We start from the raw sequence: 22,316 nt of genomic DNA, 5'->3' as shown, positions 1-22,316 counted from the left end.
ACCTCCTGAATGTTATATAGAGTCTGGAACTACACCTCCTGAATGTTATATAGAGTCTACACCTCCTGAATGCTATATAGAGTCTACACCTCCTGAATGCTATATAGAGTCTGGAACTACACCTCCTGAATGTTATATAGAGTCTACACCTCCTGAATGCTATATAGAGTCTGGAACTACACCTCCTGAATGCTATATAGAGTCTGGAACTACACCTCCTGAATGCTATATAGGGTCTGGAACTACACCTCCTGAATGCTATATAGCAGGGGTCTTCAACGTTTTCAGGCTAAGGACCCCCTAGCTGAGAGAGAGATGAAGCAGGGACCCCCTCTATATCGTATAAAATTGTGTTTCAGATTAAAAAATAAATAAATTCCGTGGTCTGCTTTTTTCCCTCTACACCTATAACTCTTTGCCAAAAATAGCCGATCTACAAGCTCACAACGCCTCGCAGCGCGAGGCGTTGTGAGCTTGTAGATCTGCTATTTTTGGCTAAAGTTCTCCTCAGAAAAAGGGATGCTAGGGTTCAAGTGGTTAAGGTAAAAAAAAAAAATCATATCACACAAAGATTTGGCGGACCCCCTGTAGTAACTCTGAGGACCCCCCAAGGGGTCCCGGACCCCCTGTTGAAGACCCCTGCTGTATAGAGTCTGGAACTATGTTGTGCGTGTGTGCTGTGCTAAAGGCAAAAAGGGCTGGTGGGGCACTAGTCCCAGAGCCAGAGTCCTGATGTCAGTCAATAGCGCTGAATAGATCCAGACAGATTGCATCCATACAGGCAGTGCAGTGCTGGCCTCTGTGACCAGAATGGAGAAAAAAAAATCACACCCTGTGTGAAGGAAGCGGTGCCTTTGGGGCGGGCCTTAACTCATTTCAGTTCGTCCCTATTGGTGGTCTGAGTCCACTTACCAAATGTGTACTTGGTAGCATGCTGCAAACTGGAATGATGGCTGTTTAAAGCCCAGCCAATGGGAAGACAGAGGGGGCGGGGCTTCAGCAATTCATGCTGGTCCCTATTGGTGGTCTAAGTCCACATACCAAATGTGGACTTGGTGGCATGCTGCAAACTGGAGTTATAGCTGTTTAAAATCCCGTGCTCATCCCGTGCTCATACGGGCGCTGGGGGTCCCTGGACCCCTCTTTGATAACGTCATCAATTCATGCTCGTCCCTATTGGTGGTCTAAGTCCACATACCAAATTTGGACTTGGTGGCACGCTGCAAACTGAAGTTATAGCTGTTTGCTTCTTTGCCGTGCTCATCCTGTGCTCACACAAACGGACGGACGGACACGCAGACAGAGTCAAACGTAGAGCGGTTGGCACCGCTAAAAAAACTAAAGCACGTTTTCTTCCTTGCATCCCAGACTAGAACAATTATGCAGGACACACAAAGCGCACAACATCACGTGTACGCTATGCAGACTATATTACGCACAGACAGACACACCCACTATTGATATGAAATACACGCTATTGATTGGAGTTCATGACCTCTCCCCCCCTGTGTGGCTAATTGAATAGAAATATACAAACAAGCTCTGTGATTAGTACATGAATAAATGCTGTATATTTCCAAATAGTAGCCCGGGGTGTTTTAATACGCAAAATCGATTTGGACCCCCGGGCGTTTAAAAGGAACCAGGCGGCGATTTGCAGCAGGCTTTTATTTATTTTTGCACCGGCCTGCACCGGGCCATTATTTGGTTACAGTTCCAATTAGGCTGAAGAAACTGCAAATAATAGCCCCGGCTTTTATTTGGGGGGGAGGGGGGGGGGGCATTTAACCCTATCTACAAGATCTACAAGCACAGAGTGCCGCGCTATGAGCTTGTAGATCTGCTATTTTTGAAAAATCGTGAATATGTGTGCAAATCTTCTTAATATATATATTTTTAAAGCGAACATTTTGAACTCAAATCTGTGCTTCTGGGGGGTCCCTGGAACAAAATATTTTGATGGGGGTCCGCGGCCAAATACATATAATTTTGGGGGTCCTTGACGTGAGAAAGTTTGAGCACCACTGATATAGAAACATACGTTTTTCAGAAAACTGTTGGGATTTAGGAGACATGTAGAATCGGCTTCAGGTCTCAATGGGTTAAAAGGAACCAGGCGGCTATTTGGAAATATACGGTACTCTGGTGGAGGTTGCGGATCTGCTACTTTTTGATACTTTTGTGTGACGCTCAGGGACGCCCAGGGCGTTCATTTACGAAAAAACACAAAAATTTCAGCGACGATATTAATATGTAAAGCCGCTTATACGTTTCCTATGCTGTCTGTTAATTATAGTACACTGCTTTGCCTGCCCAGCCTGATCGCCAGAGAATTAGTATACATTGCACGGATTTGTGCACGTCATTCCGTGCATAGTCGCCTAGAAACCCCCAAATTCCGTGCATACGTACGGGGAGTCCCACGGTGGGCGTAACCAGTCGCAACCCGGAAAAACCAGGAAGTAGAGCAGTCCCCACAACAAAATTTACGATTCTGTGCCTATCGGTACGTAACTCAAAAGTAGGCTCAAGGGAATGTCGCAATGTTCAGGGCGGCAACTCGCTCGCTTTAGCTCGCTCGGTGGTCCTTCACACGGCGACAATTCCCTTGAGACTGCGCGCCTCCGAAATGGTTTAGTCACAATGGGGGAGATGCGAGGCGGCTATGCACGGAATTTGTGGTTTTCCAGTAGTCTACGCACGGATTTTGAGAAACGTTGAAAAACGTTCAATGAGAACGTTTCCTCTGGCGATCGGGTTGGCCTGCCTGTTGTATACAGTACACATGTACTGTACTGTAATGTATTGGCAGCCCATTGATTGTATCATTGCACTAGACTAGTCAACACGCTGGAACAAAGCCAAAGTCACACATTGCTACCAGAAGGCAATTTCCTGTGTTTTGCCACCTCCCCCCCCCCCCAACCGGTATGACTGTCACCAGGGGTGTAAAGTCACTAAGTACATTTACTCAAGTATATATGTATATATTTTGAGGTATTTTTTACTTTACTGTAAATCACACATTTCCAATTTGCAGCAAATATTATACTTTTACTAATTATTTGAAAACTTTAGTTACTAGTTACTTTGTAGATTTTTATTATCATTACAAAAGATACATTACCCACTTCAGCCCTACAGCATATACATTTCGGCCATTTGAAAATAGCAGATCTACAAGCTCGCGATGCGACGCATTGTGAGCTTGTAGATCTGCTGCGACGCATTGTGAGCTTGTAGATCTACTTTCGAATGGTTTTTATATACATTTGAAAACTTGTGAAATGGGACATTCTACATAAAGAGTACTTTCTACTTTGGTACTTTAAGTACATTTTGATACCAATACTTTTGTACTTTTACTCTGAATTCTGAATTTCTGACTTTTTATAAGCCAATAATTTGATGACCGGGTGTGTATCCGGTAGGAGACACAAATAATCTACTTTGTGTCTCCTACCGGATACATTAGCCGGTAGGAGAGGGGAATCAAATTATTGGCTTAGGAATGCGACAAAAACAAAAATAAATCCATGGATTCAAGGCTTCATGGGGTGTGCAATTGATAGAAAATAAGTCATTTTATGGGTGAACTACTCCTTTAAGTAAGAGTACTTTTTTTCCACCACTGACTGACACCGTGTGTCCCTTTTGTCATCAGACGGACCGGCCCCTCCCTCTCTCCTCTCTTACCATCTGCAGCCTTGCAGCGTGAGGCCAACTCCCACAGCACCAGGCCCAGGGCGTACATGTCTATCCTCAGGAAGGCGTCCCGCTGGAAGTTGATGGCTCCCTCCAGGACCTCGGGGGCCATGTACCTCCTGGTCCCCACCTTGGAGCAGAGAGAGAGAGAGAGAGAGAGAGAGAGAGACGAGCAGCTGTTAGAAACCTACTGCTGCAACACTATCGTCTCGCTGACGGTGGCTCTGATGGCCAACTGCTGTTTCGGTTAACCCATTGAGACCTGGAACGCATCTGTGTCACTTTAAGTTTCTTTGGGCTATTCAAAAACAGCAGATCTACAAGCTCGTAGCGCGGCACCGAGTGCCGCGCTACGAGCTTGTAGATCTGCTATTTTTGAAAAATCTTGAAAAAACTTTTTTTAGATTTTTGCCAGACCCCAAGGTGTCGGGCTTACATGAGGCTTTGTATCTGTTTTCTCCATATATGGGCATGGCCACTTTGTCCCCCGGCCAAAAAAGTCTGTCCCCCTCTCGTCATAGAAGGGACACACGTCACGCGAAGCCCGGCCATTCGGATTTCAACCACTAGGGGTCTGGCAGTACCAGGTCTCCTGGTTCCCTTGTTTTCCAAAAACTGTTTTAGATTTTTTTGAAGAATCGCCTCAGGTCTTAATGGGTTAATTGCGTTTTTTTTTCTTTCCTCGCTACTTGAACCACATGAACCCCTAGCGCACCGTTTCTCAAACAGTGGGTCGGGACTATAGGCATGTGAAGGATTTATCGTAAGTCGATTTAAAAATCGATTCAAACTGGTGACAATTTAAATCGATTTAATAGAAAATGTATCGCGATGTAAACAGCAGAGGACGCGTACAAAAAAGAAGAGAGTTGATTAAAAAAATAATCTGTAATTTGCTACTGTATTGAAAAGAGGATAAGAGAAAACACAGTATTGTACAAAAAAATATTATACAAAAATACTGGATTTGGTAAGAGAGAACTTTTTTTTTAATGGTAATTTGTCTGGAAAATAATTTTGCGTTTAAGAAATCGTGAAAAATCGTATTGTGAACCTAATATTGTGATTCGAATCGTATTGTGAGTCGAGTGAATCGTTACATGCCTAGTCGGGACCCATGTTTGGGTCGCGGAGCAATTTTTATGGGTTGTGGGTAAATATCCCACTTTTCTTTCCGTTTTCTACATAATTATGTTTTTAAATAATTTCAAAAGATTAAAAAAAAAATAAGAAAAAAATCAAATGATTTTCATAAATAAATAAATAAATGTTTTTAACACTTCACCTGCCAGAGTTATTTCAGATTTTTTGCTGTTGTCTGCCAGAGATTTTTCATTGAAATTTAAAAAGTACTCAGGAGCAGAGATACATAATTTTTAAGTTTTAAGTTAACAAGGAAGTGGATGGGAGTCTTTTTCTTCGAAAAATCATATCTCCTTGGTCTTTGGGTCAAATAAAAAAAAAAAAAAAAAAGAAAAAACATTTTTTTTTCAAAAAATTTAATTTTTCAATAGAACGCATTTATGCGATCTTGGCGGCCAAGTGCGCTATTTAATAGATCGCATTTATGCGTGATTGGCAGGAATTGAGTTAAGAAGAAGTGAAAATAGCGGATCTTCACGCTCACAACGTGGCGCAAAGCCTGTTGATCTGCTATGTTCATTAGTTTGGGTCCAGGGCAAACGTCTACATTTCTCTTTGGGGTCTTTCTTGAGCTAAAAGGTTTGGCAACCACTACCCTAGCATCCCTATAGTAGGTGAACATTCACCGGAAATAGAGGGAACATTCGCTGAAAATTGGATTCACTCTTTAAAAGACCTTCTATGTAAGGAAGTCTCCAGGGTTTGGGATGAATCGGGCAAGAACAAGTTGTGTTGGAGGTTATGGAAGGAGGCACCTCATTGCAGCTGGAACCATGATATAAGAGTTTTATTTCAATTTTTTATTTTGGTTCTTCATTGACTTTGCAATGTACTTTGCAATATAAAATCCCCTGCTGGCGTAGTGGGATTTTAGAGAAAGATCCGTGGGGAAGGGGTAGGTCAGGGTTAACGACTTGAACCCTATAAACTTCTTAGACCAAGGTCCCCCCCAGGGCTCTATCCTTGGACCGCTAATGTTTTTTCTCTCTCTACAACAAATCATTTTGCTGAAAATAGCCGCTCTACAAGCTCGCAATGCGTCGCGGGCTTGTAGATCTGCTATTTTCACGGAATGTCCGCCTATTATGACATAGCCCGGAAGAATAGGGTTCATATGCGGTTAAGGAATGAACAAGGTTGCAGGTGTATAATTTACTGTTGTTGTTTTTTTTTTCTATATCTTTCATTATCTTAACCCATTGAGACCTGGAACTGTGTCATTTTTAGATTTGAGCTAAAAAGCATTATTTTACACTTTGGGCTATTCAAAAATAGCAGATCTACCAAGCTCATAGCGCGGCACCGAGTGCCGCGCTACGAGCTTGTAGATCTGCTATTTTTGAAAATTCGTGAAAATGTGTGCAAATCTTTGAATATATATATTTTTAAAGCGATTTTTTTTTAAACTAAAATCTTTGCTTCTGGGGGGTCCCTGGAACAAAATATTTTGATGGGGGTCCGCGGCCAAATACATATAATTTTGGGGGTCCTTGACATGAAAAAGATTGAGCACCACTGATACAGAAACGTACGTTTTTCAGAAAACTTGAGATTTAGGAGACATGTAGAATCGGCTTCAGGTCTCAATGGGTTAAGTCATAATGGTATGCTGTACATATACTGTATATGCATGCATGTTGTTACAGACACATTCAATTTATGTAAACCTGCTTATTTGTATGGAAAATAAATTACACAAATTACAAAATATACAACAAATTGGTTTAAAAATGTCTGAAGGGAAAATGAGAGACTGAATGCCATGGTCTGATAAGAGACACACACACACACACACACACACACACACACACACACACACACACACACACACACACACACACACACACACACACACACACACACACACACACACACACACACACACACACACACACACACACACACACACACACACACACACACGCGCACACACACACTTCCTGTCTGATATTCTGTGATATGAATGAACAAGGTTCCACAGGCAGTGAAAATCAAAAGGTTTGACCTTCACGAGGATCAAATGGCACACGTTCCATACAATCACTGTGTTATAGGCAGACCGAGATAAACTGAATGACGTGCTGTACTGTATATGAGCGGTGCTTTCCTTTTGATAAGGACTAGGTAGCGTGAGCTACAAAGTCCATGTGGTATGATCACGCCACACCAGGCCTTTGTGCTACAACGACCAGCGCGTTAGTACACAAACTCTCTCACTGGTCACGTGTGAGACGAGAAATGAAAGTTCGGCTGATACCTCGACATTTGGGCGGTTTCATGAACTCACCCCGGCAACCAACCACTAAGACTTTCTGGGGACATGGAAAAAAAAAAACTACATCTAAATGGTAGGCTGGCTACACTTGGTTCTGTTGCGGTGTTGCCATGTCCACTTATGATAAGCGACTTTGGGCTGGTTTCCTAATGTTGTTTAACCCATTAAGACCTGGAACTGTGTCATTTTTAGATTTGAGCTAAAAAGCATTATTTTACACTTTGGGCTATTCAAAAATAGCAGATATACAAGCTCGTAGCGCGGCACCGAGTGCCGCGCTACGAGCTTGTAGATCTGCTATTTTTGAAAAATCGTGAAAACGTGTGCAAATCTTGAATATATATATTTTTAAAGCGAACATTTTTAACTCAAATCTTTGCTTCTGGGGGGTCCCTGGACCAAATATTTTGATGGGGGTCCGCGGGCCAAATACATATCATTTTGGGGGTCCTTGACATGAAAAAGATTGAGCACCACTGATATAGAAACATACGTTTTTTTCAGAATACTGTTGAGATTCAGGAGACATGTAGAATCGGCTTCAGGTCTCAATGGGTTAAACCAGTGGTTCTCAAACGTTTTCATGTCAAGGACCATCAAATTAATTTGGCACTGTTCTCTAGCCTATGACGAGACACAATGGCAGTTGACGGACACACCTGGAACAAATCTTATACCCTTTTCTCCTTAACCAATAGAATTAACTCCCCTTTAAGTCATATGACTTGGGACCGATTGAATAGCAATATTAAATACAGGGATTAAAGCGAGAAAAAAAAGAGCATGAAAGGAGTCTCCAACACTAGTGCTCCGTTTCCTAAACAATTAGCACAACCATGGTTGCTTTGGTATTGTTCTAAACCTATGTTCCTGCGGTTTTACATACAGCCAACCAGTTGGAAGAAATCATACATTTGAGGCTTTAAAAAGGCAAAAAAAAACAAATGGTTATAATATTCCAGCCGTACGGAGCAGAGCAGCAGCAGTGTTCACATGCTAGGCCTCTAAGGAATCCAAAAGATTGAAATCTTTAATCCATATAAACATATTACTGCACGGCCCCCTAAACCCCTCCACAAGCCTAAAAGCTACGAGGCTAAAAGCTCACCTGTCCGTGCGTGTCTCCGGCAGACTTTCCGGACTCGAACCGCAGGGCCAGTCCAAAGTCAGCGATGCAGGCGCTCAGGTTGGCTTTCAGCAGGATGTTCTTGCTCTTGATGTCCCTGTTTGGATAAAACAAGCCAAAAAAAAGCATTTTTAGATTTGAACTAAAAAGCATTATTTTACACTTTGGGCTATTCAAAAATAGCAGATATACAAGCTCATAGCGCGGCACCGAGTGCCGCGCTACGAGCTTGTAGATCTGCTATTTTTTTTATATCGTGAAAATGTGTGCAAATCTTTGAACATAATATATTTTTAAAGCGAACATTTTTAACTCAAATCTTTGCTTCTGGGGGGTCCCTGGAACAAGATATTTTGATGGGGGTCTGCGGTCAAATACATATAATTTTGGGGGTCCTTGACATGAAAAAGATTGAGCACCACTGATATAGAAACATACGTTTTTCAGAAAACTGTTGAGATTTAGGAGACATGTAGAATCGGCTTCAGGTCTTAATGGGTTAAACATAGATTGAGGGCCAGCCTGATGAATCAAGCCTCTCCACTTGCTTCTACCACATAACAAAACGTAGCCCTACTTCTGCATACACAGCCATTACTTTGTTCATCTTACAACTTTTTTTATTGTGTGTGTTTCATGTCTGAATGACACAAGGGTCTTGTCCCTTTTCTGTGGGTATTCATTCAAACTTTATCTTAAATTCTCAGTGAGATCATTGAGGGAGACCCTCATTTACAATGATGCAGAGATTACACATATATATATAACATTGGAACAACAAAGAAAGACAATATGTTGACAACAATCAGTTAAAACAGTTGCATGTTGACAGCAATCAGTTAAAACAGTTGCATGTTGACAGCAATCAGTTAAAACAGTTGCATGTTGACAGCAATCAGTTAAAACAGTTGCATGTTGACAGCAATCAGTTAAAACTGTTGCATGTTGACAACAATCAGTTAAAACAGTTGCATGTTGACAGCAATCAGTTAGAACAGTTGCATGTTGACAGCAATCAGTTAAAACAGTTGCATGTTGACAGCAATCAGTTAAAACTGTTGCATGTTGACAACAATCAGTTAAAACTGTTGCATGTTGACAGCAATCAGTTAAAACTGTTGCATGTTGACAACAATCAGTTAAAACTGTTGCATGTTGACAACAATCAGTTAAAACTGTTGCATGTTGACAGCAATCAGTTAAAACAGTTGCATGTTGACAGCAATCAGTTAGAACAGTTGCAAACAGGTAATGAACGGTTATTAAGGTAAATTCCTAACATGGCCAGTATATGCTAGGGCAGTGGTTCTCAAACTTTTTCATGTCAAGGGCCCCCAAATTGACACTTATTAGCCAGCGGGCCCCCATTTGAAAAGATATGCCAGGGACCTGCATAAGAGAAGAGTTTTTTACGGCTCTAGCAGTGATTCTCAACCGTTTTAATTTCAAGGACCCCCAGTTTGACATGCATTAGCCTGCAGACCCCCATTTAATGATATTTCTATCTCTGTGACCCCAATTGATATTGTAAAATCAATGTTAATTTAACTCTGAGAGTGTACAAATGGAACCAAATGGACCCGTCAGGGTCCATTTGGTTCCATTTGTACACTCTCAGAGTTACAGACCCATAAGGGTCCATTTGGTCCCTAACTTGCCATCATTTAGCTGGGCACCCCCTGGAACTCCCTCAAGGACCCTTGGGGGTCCCCGAACCCCACTTTGAGAACCAATGTGCTAGTGTATTTAAATCTTGTTGCAAGAGGTTCCAAGAACCGGCTGCACCAGTGCTGCAAGCAGTCCTTCCCAGTTCGGATTTGGCAAGAGGAACCAGAGTTAGAATGCGACTAGGGTTCTGACGTAACATGGGTGAAATACATGGTGGTAATTTTCCAACCAGGGCTTTATGAATGAAGAGGTGCCAATGATTATTGTGTCTCTCAGTCACAGACGGCCAGCCCACTTTATCATACAAGGACACAGTAATGCGTGTTGTAGTTGTCACCAGTGGCGGAAAAAGTACTCAAATGTTTTACTTGAGTAAAAGTATCAATACTGCAATATAGAAATACTCTGTTACAAGTAAAGGTCAGGAATACAAAATGTACTTGAGTAAAAATACAAAATTATTGGCATCAAAATGTACTTAAAGTACCAAAAGTAAAAGTACTCATTAGGCAGAATGTCCTATTTCATGTATCCAAATGTATCCAAATCTTTTGAAAATAGTCAATCTACAAGCTCACAATGCGCAGCGATGCGACGCATTGTGAGCTTGTAGATCGGCTATTTTCAAATGGTCGAAATGTATATAGGGCTGAAGTGGTTAATGTATGTTTTGTGATAATAATCAAAATCTACAAAATAACTAGTAACTAAAGTCTTCAAGTAATTGCAGTGGAGTAAATGTACAATATTTGGATCCGAGATGTAGTGGAGTAGAAGTAAAAGTACTGGAAATTGGAAACACTCGAGTAAAGTACAAATACCTCAAAATTGTACTTAAGTACAACTTAGTTACTTTACACCACTGCCAGTGATAAACCTCAGAGCCGAGCGGTAAACCGAGTGCAGGGGCTTTGGCGTGGAGGAGGCAGCTGCATGACGACAGATTACACACACACACACACACACACGTGTCAGAGGTCTGCGCTGTGTACCTGTGAGCGATGGCAGGCTTGTGTCCGTCCTTCAGACCCGGGATGTCCTCGTGGAGGTAGGCCAGGCCACGGGCCATGGTCTGGGCCATGTGACACAGCTCGTTCCACGACACCACGTTGGCCTTCAGGTAGTCCGTCATGGACCCCTGTGTCAGGGAGGCAGGGAAGCAGTAAGGAACGGGTCAGTCGTTATGATCATCAGGGTTGCCAGATCTGCTTAGGCCTATTATAAATTTCCCCGTAAAGATTTTATTTGAAAATAGCCGATCTACAAGCTCACAACGCGTCGCATCGCGACGCGTTGTGAGCTTGTAGATCGGCTATTTTCAAATAGCTGATGTAAATGTTAAAGTACTCTTTTGGGCTGGTTTTCCTAGACCTGGTTGCTTGTTTCTCTCACAGAATCTGGCAACACTGGTTATGATAGTCCAATAAAACACTTGCTCCAAACCTCCTTTCTCAGAGACGCTGGACAAAGAGGAAATATGTATTTTCCAAAGCGAAGTGCAAAGAGGCCGTTTTCTAGTTGCAGCATCTGACCACTAGGGGGCAGGCTATGCCAGTACACAAACAGAAAGAGCACAGTAGTACACAGTAATCTAATTCTACTGTATATTACTCTATCCTCATGAGCAAGTACAGTTATCTAACTGCTGGGAATATTGCAGCTGCTTAGTGAAATAAACCGATAAAAACAAAGAAAAAAAAAACCTAAGAAAAAAACAATAATTTGTGCAGGTGAGATAAACAAACCAAAATCTACCGAAAAAGGAAAAAAGAGAAAAGTAAAGACAGCTGAATTGAAATGTAGAAGGTAAACTGCAAAATAAGAGACTGTGGTGTCCTTTCATTTGGGGGGGGTTTACTGTATATTATGGTTGTAGCTGCTGAGAGTGTCCAGCAGGGGGAGATAGAGCGGTTAGGTTACCTTATCGTGGTAGGCGGTGATGAGCCACAGCTCGATGTCCATGTTGGTGCCGCGCTTCTCGGCGCCGATGAAGTGCAGCAGGTTCTCGTGTCGCATCCCGCTCAGCGTGTAGATCTCGTATTCGTTCTGCCACGACGACTTGTCCTGAAGGGACCAAGAGAAGAGTTAAAGGGATTGTAGGGAACATTAAGCCTAAATTTTAAAAATATTTATATATATATATATTTTGCATTTTCTCCCCTCTATCAGCCACTATATAATGATGCTGGGGTGTTTTCCTGCATTGAAACACATTACTCTTTCTGAAATCCGTATTTTCCCTACTGTTTATGTTCATGTTGTTTATGTCCGGTACGTAAATTAACGCACGCATGTGCGCGTCCGTGCGCGTCCATCAACTTTTTACTTTCGGTTTTAAAACGCTCTCAAACTTCGTTTTTGAGGCACAGAATTTACTTTTAAGATAGCGTGTGGATAGAATTTAGTTGTTTAACTTCATATATGTGGTCAATTTACCATGAAAGAGCCTATTTAAAAATAAAAATTCAGAGAACCGTAGGGGCGGGCAGTTCCACGAATTGTATCCGCATAAGGCAACCTATTTTGGGCATGGCTCATTTAAATTTCCCCCCCTGCGTCACCCCCTGGTGGTCGGGGAAACTAACTGCTGGAGGGGCGGTGTTTGACAACAGTTTTTTTCATTGATTATGTCTGAACTCATCTACAATCCCTTTAAAGACAGGAGTTGGAGAAAGACAAACCCAAAGACTCAGCCTGCATCCTCTAGAGGCCAAAGGGTTCCTAAACTTTCTAGGCCGCGAGCGCCGAATCTTTTCTTTTTTTTAACTCGGGACATGACAAGCACTTTGGATTTGTAGGCATTACGTTTAGTCCGGGACCCCTAGGGGGTCCTCAGAGTTACTACAGGGGGTCCGCCAAATCTTTATGTGATTATGATTTTTCTTTTTACCATAACCACTCGAAACCTAGCATCCCTTTTCTGAGGAGAACTTTAGCCAAAAATAGCAGATCTACAAGCCCACAACGCCTCGCGCTGCGAGGCGTTGTGGGCTTGTAGATCTGCTATTTTTGGCAAAGAGGTATAGGTGTAGAGGGAAAAAAGAGCAGACCAAGTAAACAAAAAAAAAGTATAATTTACTTGAGCACCTGCCCCTCAAAATGCCTGTGCACGCCACTGGCGTTGTGAGCTTGAAGATCGGCTATTTACACAATGTTTGCCTCTTTCTTCGGTAATATTTGTCAATTTGGCCAATTTGCTTTTAAAAAGGTCTTAAAAGTCATTGAATCTTTTGAAATGTGCAGATACCCTGTATACACTTATATTGGCTTGTTTACTGTCGAGTGAGAAAACAATGTTGCACATTAACACATCCACCGCCAAGAACGTAGTCCTACGGTCCGTTAAATCCAACTGTTAAGCGCCGAGACCGTAGTGCTACGGTCCGGGTGCATTTTCCTTTTTTACGATTTTTTTTTTTTTTTCAATTTTCTAGGGGGACCATTTTCAGTGTAACACCACCGGAAGTCTACCGGAAGTGCGATCCCGTTTTTGGTTTCCCGTCGGCCTCCATTCTAAGGCGCACACTAAAACCCTTGTTTAGGCCGTGTAGTTTTTTTCTCCTCGCATTTCCCATGTTAACATAAACGGTCAGAACTCAAACATGGCGGCTCCGTTTGACACGTGGTCTGCACTAGTAGACGCAGGGACATGTGCACGTTGTTTACAAACAGTCCATCGCGCATTCTAAAGGATTTTAACGGGGCCTATGGCGACGTGAAAAAAACAAAAAACAACAATAAAACCTTGGCACTGGTGAGTACATTATGAGATTAGCCCTTGGCGGTGGATGTGTTAAGCTAATCATCTGGGGACCCCCCCAAAAATAATTTGGGTCCCGACCCCCAGTTTGGGAACCACTGCTCTAGCCAAGGAAAGAAAAAAGGCGTCCATTTCTCCGTCCCTTGATGAGGAACAACAACAGAGTCATTTGTGGTGAGTGAGCCATATACATGTATGTTAACTTCATACATAGCTCCATATTGAAATAGGGATTAATACAGACGTTTACAAGCGCTAAGTGTTCTGCTCACAATCACTCAAACGGTGCACGCTGCGAGGGAGGGAGGGAGGGGTGGTGGGGGGGGGGGGGGGGGGGGGGGTGGTTGCAGTCCTATCGCTACGTGCTCCGTGGTCAATCGAGGCCACGGAGGGCTTAGTGAACAGTGATTGGCCTAAGCTAAGGGCCCCGGTCAGCCTCCGAGGATTAGGGACCTGGGAGAGCTTTAACCCATTAAGACCGGGGACGCATCTGCGTCTCGTTTTAAGATTTCTTTGTGCTATTCAAAAATAGCAGATCTACAAGCTCGTAGCGCGGCACCGAGTGCCGCACTACGAGCTTGTAGATCTGCTATTTTTGAAAAATCTCGAAAAATTATTTTCCAGATTTTTTTCAAAAAACTGTTGAGATTTAGATTTTTTTTTAAAGAATCGCCTCAGGTCTTAAAGGGTTAAGGCTGATCAAGCTCTCCTCTCCTTTCCGAAGGGAAACGGTGGGGAGAAAGACACCGTCATGCAACACGGGGAACAAAACACACACACACACACACACACACACGCACGCACACTTACCTGAATGGGGAAGATTTTGACCGCCACATGTTCGTTGAGGAGCTGAGCTTTCCACACGCAGCCGAAGCGACCTCTGGCCTTGATCTCGATCAACTGCAAGGGCTTCTGGCCCAAGATGGGAGAAGGGGGCATGGGGCCGCCCGGGTCCTGTTGAGTGACACAAAACAAACACACACACACACACACACACACACACACACACACACACACACAACACACACACAACACCGGTTGAGTCATCCATCACTCAGAGCTTAACATTCATCAGCCTGACTCACTGTGTGTGTGTGTGTGTGTGTGTGTGTGTGTGTGTGTGTGTGTGTGTGTGTGTGTGTGTGTGTGTGTGTGTGTGTGTGTGTGTGTGTTTGTATTACTATACTTGCGAGGACCAAGTATAGTAGAATTTGTAGAAATATACATTGTGAGGACCGTTTTCCTGGTCCTCACAAGACAAATGGTTGTTTTATTGTTAAAAAAAAACATTTTTAGAGATACGTTAACAATTAGAAAAACATTCAGGTTAGGATTAGACATTTAGAGGCTAGGTTTAGGGATTGGAATTAAGAGTTAAACATGATTTATACTTAGTTGCGCGCCAGTGTCATGCACCGAAAAAACAGCCGATCTATAAGCTCACAACGCGTCGCAGCGCGACGCGTTGTGAGCTTATAGATCTGCTGTTTTTCGGCTTTAGGCTTACGGTTAAAAATGGCAATTATTTTTTTAAATGGCAATGGCTGTCCTAAAGTGTTGATGTCCTCACAAGTATAGTAATACAAACGTGTGTGCGTGTGTGTGTGTGTGTGTGTGTGTGTGTGTGTGTGTGTGTGCTCGCCCGGGGCCTCTGAGATGAGGGCCCCTTCGATGTAGGGGAAAGGGAAACTCGGCAGCAGCAGCAGCAGCAGCTGCAATGAGGCTTTGACAGCAGGGGCTTACAGAGGCCGAGGGAAGTCCTGAGCTTGTTAAACTTAATCACAAACCTCTGTCTCTGGACTACTGGGAGGATGGAGGGCTAGATAGTAGATGGATAGATGTGTGGGTGGGTGGATGGATGGCTAGATGGATGGATGAGGCCCAGGGTGACCTAGTTTTTCGATGGCAGACTGGTGGGACACTATAGATGCAACGTCCCGTGAACCCGTTTTGCTCTTAAGGGACCCTATAGCAGGCCAATGTTGACTTCTGGCCATTAGCAGAGATTGCCACCGTCTTCAACCAATTTGGCAGTGTGTGCAGTGTTTTTTTTGTAGATTTCTCTTAAACGTCATTCACTTGCCATTCATGTTGAACTGGAGTCTTACAACATTGTACGACAAGTTGCTAGATATGCGTGTAGGTAACCATTTTACTACATCACACCACCATTTTTTTTTAAAAAAGGGCAAAAATTCCTTGCAAGTGCTGCATTTTGAGCAGCTAACAATACAGTGACCTTTGTAATGTTGACAAAAATATATTTTTTTAAAATATTTATTGGATAAGCCTAGTGCCGTGCTATGTGCTTGTAGATCTGATAGTTTTGAAAAATCATGAAAATGTGTGCAAATCTTTGAATATATATACGTATATGTTTTTAAAGCGAACATTTATAACTCCAATCTTTGCTTCTGGGGGGTCCCTGGAACAACATATTTTGAGATGGGGGTCCGCGGCCAAATACATATAATTTTGGGGGTCCTTGACAAGAAAAGGTTTGAGAACCACTGATATAGAAACATACGTTTTTCAAAAAAAAAACAGTGAGGATTTAGAGAGACATTTGTAGAATCTCCCAGAAGCAAAGATTTGAGTTACAAATGCTTGCTTTAAAAAGCAAGAAATCTAAAATGACAGAGATGTGTTCCCAGATTGAATCGGTTGAGCCCAACGGTCAAGCTCAGGGGCTTTTAGAAAAACCCTACTTAAAACAGAGAAAGAGAGAGGGAGGGAGAGAGAGAGGGAGGGAGAGAGAGGGAGGGAGGGAGAGGTACAGAGGGCAGGTGGACTGATTCGTATTGTTGTTGTTTTTTTGTCACATTAGAGCATTGGTTCTCAAACTTTTCCGTGCCAAGGACCCCGAAATTGATACGTATTTGGCCCGTGGACCCCTCCATCTGAAAATGTTCTGTGCCAGGGTCCCCCCAGAAGAGAAGATTTATGTATAAGCTTGTATATCTGCTCTTTTTTTGAATAGCCAAGGTATAAAATATGGTCAAAATGATTATGGAGCTGTATCAACCCATTAAGACCGGGAACGCATCTTTGTGTCATTTTTAGATTTCTTTGGCTGTTCAAAAATAGCAGATCTACAAGCTCGTAGCGCGGCACTATCTGCTATTTTTGAAAAATCGTGAAATATTTGTGCAAATCTTTGAATATATATACATTTCAACTCAAATCTTTGCTTCTGGGGGACCCCCTGGGACCTCTGGGGGGGGGGGGTCCTCGGACCCCACTTTGAGAACCAATTCATTAGAGGGAAAACGTAGCCTCTAGTTCTGTGGACAAAGAGCCTACTCGCGGAGGAGAGTCCCTGCATATGGACGCTTTATATCCCTAATAGGGTACTAAACAGTGACCTTTGCCTCAGTTCAATCAAGGAAGAGAACTACAAAGGCAGGATGATAGTGCTGGGCGATGGGGCCGACTGATAAGAGAGAGCAGAGCAGTGGCGTAGCTATGGCTAAAGAGGTGACCTTTCTGTCCCGTTTTATATGGCTAGAGACAGGAGAGGGGGCTCCATTGTATACGTGGGGAGGGGGTGGAGGGGGTGGGGCGCCCGGCGTAGCTTCCTGTCCGTCCGTCCGTCCGTCCGGGAGCGGGCAAGAGCGGCGGCGGAGCGGAGCCGTGTTGGTCAGTGACTGTGTTCACCACCTACAATGACCTTCTGCATCAGATGGGCCCTTTGTCAGCAAAATAAATGGGACGCTTCCTCTATAAACCCTGCGCCCTGTGTGTGTGTGTGTGTGTGTGTGTGTGTGTGTGTGTGTGAGAGGTAGGAAAGGGATCTGTAGTGTAGTCATACACGGGGGGGCCTCTTCGCTCGCTCGCTGCTGCTGCCGAGCCTTATTGCGGGAGGAACCAGTGATTCAGTTTAAGGGTCAAATTTCAAGAGCCTTCAACTTTTTTTTTTTAATCGGGGAGGGGAGGGAGGGGAGGGAAGGGAAGGGGGGGGGTTGTTATTGAGCCTTCAGTGTGCACTGCGCAAAAAAAAAAAAAAACTAGGACACCAGGGCCTCCTGTGTAACATATAAGGTGTTGTTGTTTTTTTTGCTCCTATGGGGCTGGATGGACAACAAGCCCCGAGGAAACCTCCTGAGCAGCGGACACGGCTTCACGCACACAGCCTCCCTCCGCCGTAAGGAGGTGAATCATCAAATAAAAAAGGGGGGGGGGGTTGTTGTTGTTGCGGGGAAGGAGCAAGTAGGTGCACGGCACGAAGAGGGTAAAGGGCGGAGGAGAAAATACCGAAACGAGACGAGGTGACATATATAGGTTACATAGGCTGGAGGCGAGAGAGGAGCTAGTGTAGTAGAGCCCGGGCGTTAAGGCAAAAGGGATACAGTACAGTACATGCCTCGTGGGCCCCTGGGGGCCTCCGACTGCCGAGAACCTCACACACCAGCCGCACAGTGTACAAGGTCATGTTGATACTTCCATTCTCCTCGGTGTCAATCATGGGAGAAAGAAATAAAATGAATTGCGACAGCAAAAAGGACGACTAACGAAAACAATTGCGTTTTTTTTTATTTTTATGGTACGGCCCCCCCCCCGCCGAGGGACAGGTCGGGGATGGACACAGGCAATTTATCAAATTTTATGAGGCGTTCTTTGTCCTCAAAAGAGGAAAATCGATACTCTTGTTTACAGGCAACGGAGAGCGGTTTATCCTGCCGGTGACTATAGGGCGGAAAAAAAGAACCAGCTGACCTTGCCTTTAGAGGGGGGGGGGGGGGGATGTCCGGTATATGTGGACTGACATTGGTTTTGAGAGACGGAGGGAGAGAGAAAGAGACACAGGGTGAAAAGGACAGAGAGAGAGAGACACTAGGAGATGATGTGATTATAAGTGAGCATGTGTGTGTGTGTGTGTGTGTGTGTGTGTGTGTGTGTGTGTGTGTGTGTGTGTGTGTGTGTGTGTGTGTGTGTGTGTGTGTGTGTGTGTGTGTTTTGCCGCTGGAACAACAATATTTTGAAAATTAATACATATCATTTTTTTGGGGGTCCTTGACATGAAAAAGTTTGAGAACCACTGATATAGAAACATTAGTTTTTTTTTTTTTTTAACGGTAGGATTTAGAAGACATTTGTAGAATCCCCCCAGAAGCAAAGATTTGAGTTACAAATGTTTGCTTTAAAAAATATATATATATTCAAAGATTTCCACAAATGTTCACGATTTCTCAAAAATAGCAGATCTTCAAGCTCATAGCGCGGCACTCGGTGCCGCACTATGAGCTTGTATATCTGCTATTTTTTAATAGCCAAAGTTATCTAAAATGACAAAGATGCGAGATAGAAATGTGTGACAGAGATGCGTGTGTGTGTGTGTGAGTGTGAGTGTGAGTGTGAGTGTGAGTGTGAGTGTGAGTGTGTGTGTGTGTGCGTGCGCGCGTGCGTGCGTGTGTGACTATACTTGTGAGGGCCAAAATGTCCCCCACAAGTATAGTAGAATTAGAAAAATACATAATAAATTGTGGGGACAATTTTCCTGTTTTCCTCACACAAAGATGGTTGTTTTGAACAGGGCTTTTTCCACAAGGTGGCACACACGTTTTCCCTCTGCTTCGTTCGATTAGCTCTGTCAGCAGGATTGAACCGGAAACACATCAATCACGACACCTTCAACCTTCATGTGTTTCACAAGTTTAAACCTGCTTACTGGGCCAATGAAAAGAAGCCATGGGAAACTAGAACTAGAACAGGAAACGTGGGACTATACTGTTATGCACACAGATCCATTTAGGAACTTAGAAACTTTTGCGTAAACCCATTCAATCTGGGAAAGCATCTGTGTCATTTTTAGATTCCTTTGGCTATTCAAAAATAGCAGATATACAAGCTCATAGCGCGGCACCGAGTGCCGCGCTACGAGCTTGTAGAACTGCTATATCTGAAAAATCGTGAAAATGTGTGCACATTTTTGAATATATATTTTTTTAAAGCGAACATGTTGTAAAATATTTGGTTCCAGGGACCTCCAGAAGAAAAGATTTGAGTTACAAATGGTCTTAATTTACAAAAAAACACAAACAGTTACAATATGGAGATAAGAGGTTTATAAAATTGCGTCCTAAAAATGTTTATGTCCTCGCTAGTATAGTAATAAGTTAGTGTTTGTGTGTGTGTGTGTGTGTGTGTGTGTGTGTGTGTGTGTGTGGGTGTTGACATCGCCATTCCCACCCTTTGAATTGACACATTGTATCGGTTCATTCACTGCATGCTCAACCTGATAGAATTCTGATCAGTGATTCATCCAGATAATCATCAGCCCATGCACATCAGCACCTGATTCTGGGGGGGGGGGTGGTGCGCACACACACACACACACACACACACACACACACACACACACACACACACACACACACACACACACACACACACACACACACACACACACACACACACACACACACACACACACACACACACACACACACACGCACGCCTCCCCCCCAATCAGGACAGAGTATATATATATATAATAGGTTCACAACATAAACGCCATCCGTGCATCATGACATAAAGTTCCATGGCAGGGGGCGCATGGCAAAATGAAAAGTACAAAGAGCACAGAGGAACACAAATACAAAAAGAGAATATTTGTGCATTTTGAAAAAAAATGATAAAAATGGCGGGTGGCACAGGCCCAAGCTTGGAAGAGAGAGAGAGGGGGGGGTGCTAACCAAGGCAAAGATGCAAAAAGAAAACAGAGAAAATGAGGGGAACGGGGGGGGGGGGTGGGGAGAAACCAAAAGAAAAAACGTGAAAATGAAAAAAAAATCTCATGGTGAGCGTGAACTCAAATAGCTAGACCAGACTTGTCTTACCTCTATCATAATATGAAAGGCGTGCTAAAGTCGAGGGGGGGAAAGAGGAGGCATAGAAGAAACAGGTTTCCAGCATGAGAAACATGGGACGGAAAAGGCAGTAATAGTAGAAAAGAGCAGCAACAAAATGACCCTAAAAAAAAAGAGAAGATTTCCGTGAACCAATGACAAGGCGGAAGAAGGGGGACGGGGGACGGGGTGGGGGGGCCTTTCTGCCATCACACACTTTATAACCAAACCGGACTGTTCTGGTTCGGTTATGTGTGGACCCCCCGGCCTGCTGGGCCACAGTGATTGGAGGAGGGGGACCTTTGGGCTTTGGCGGAGGCCACCAGGCCCTGTTGACGGGTACAAGGGCAACATCTGGAGAGCAAGCCGAGCATTTGGAGCGAGCGAGTGCGAGCGCTCCGGCTCTCACCTGCAGCCAAGATTTTCAAGTCAAGACAACAACGCTCTCTTCCTCCTCCTGTCCATTAGTGCTGGATGAGCAAAACGCTGAAAGCCCAGAAGCAATCATCATCATCGCTCTATAATGCAAAGAGAGCTATACTCGCTCTCCAAACCCCCCCCCCCCCCCCCCCTCTTTCTCATGGCAAACAATGGAGCTGAAGTGTGAGCACCCAATTCATTTCTGTTCGCCTTCGTTCTGAGCAAAACCGGGTGAGCAACTCTCCCTTACACATAGCGATGAAGTGTGTCATTCTCTTTAGCTATAGCGTGTTTGCTCTCCTTCTCTCTCGCTCGCATGCGTGTGTGTTGCGTACACACACACACACACACACACGCTGCGTTTGAGTGTGTTAAAGGGCTGCTCAGACCGGCTGAGGATATGCGGTCCGCGAAGCACCCACACACACACACACACACACACACACACACACACACACACACACACACACGCGCACACACCTCTTCCGTGTTGTATAGTACAAGTGTGTTCAGCCCCGGGATGCTATAAAAAATGACAAGCTGACGGTAAGCGTTTCAGCAGCTGCCAACAAACGCCCCCAGAATTTCGCAATGGCTGTTAGCTTCTCCGTCCCGTCCTTTCACTGGTTACGAGTCAGCACACTTCTCCATAATACATGCACACACACACACACACACACACACACACAGAAACGCACCACTCAAACATACACCTACACTAGTACCCCTCCCCCCCCTGTTTCACGCACAAGAGGCGCAGCGAGATACTGTACACTCGAAATCCCCCTAAGACGCAAAAAAACACTGAAGTTGCCGTCCCATGTAGCTGTGGCATTGAGGAAAATATGATGTCGCTTAGCGCCGTGGCGCGCATGTGCGTTTGCACATAGGAGAAGGAACATCAGATCAGAGAGCGTGCAAACAGCCTGCCGGAGAGAGCGAGGGAAGTGGGCAAGCGAGCGAGCGAGCGAGCGAGAGCTAGTGAGTGTCCTTGTTTTGCCCAGGCAGGCGGTGGAAATTAAATTCAAGCAGAAGAAGAAGAAGCACACAGGAGCTCTTATTCACAAGGCCGGGCCGAGGACTTAAGAGAGTGCGGGGGCCCCCAAGGTGGCGATGAACGCAACGCCGCAGAGACGGACGGACGGACGCACTCCGCTCCCGTTGACCTCTGACCTCAGAGAGACATCATCGTCATAATCGTTTCCGTGTTCAAAATGGTCGTATACTTTCAAACATTTTTAAAAAATTGTGGAAAATTGTAGATCTACAAGTTCAAAACGTGTGAGCTTTTAGATCGGCTATTTCCACTATTTATGTTTTTTTCTTTTTCTTTTAACTCAAGGACTTACCGAGTACACAGAGTGCCGC

At 44.0% G+C, this 22,316-nt stretch overlaps 1 protein-coding gene across 1 annotated transcript in view; it reads right to left on the bottom strand.

Moving 5' to 3' along the window:
• Window positions 1-22,316, bottom strand: part of acvr2aa (activin A receptor type 2Aa) — a 96,439-nt gene that overhangs the window by 8,780 nt on the left and 65,343 nt on the right. The window contains 5 exon segments of the mRNA XM_084085255.1: window positions 3,697-3,835; window positions 8,232-8,346; window positions 10,910-11,055; window positions 11,838-11,981; window positions 14,488-14,634. Coding sequence (XP_083941381.1) covers window positions 3,697-3,835; window positions 8,232-8,346; window positions 10,910-11,055; window positions 11,838-11,981; window positions 14,488-14,634 — 691 coding nt within the window.

The sequence above is a fragment of the Gymnoscopelus microlampas genome, assembly GCF_963454915.1.
Source record: "Gymnoscopelus microlampas genome assembly, chromosome: 17".
In the NCBI taxonomy this organism is placed as follows: Eukaryota; Metazoa; Chordata; class Actinopteri; order Myctophiformes; family Myctophidae; genus Gymnoscopelus; species Gymnoscopelus microlampas.
Note: the sequence above shows the minus strand (reverse complement) of the source record. Positions and strands in the feature narration are given on the sequence as shown.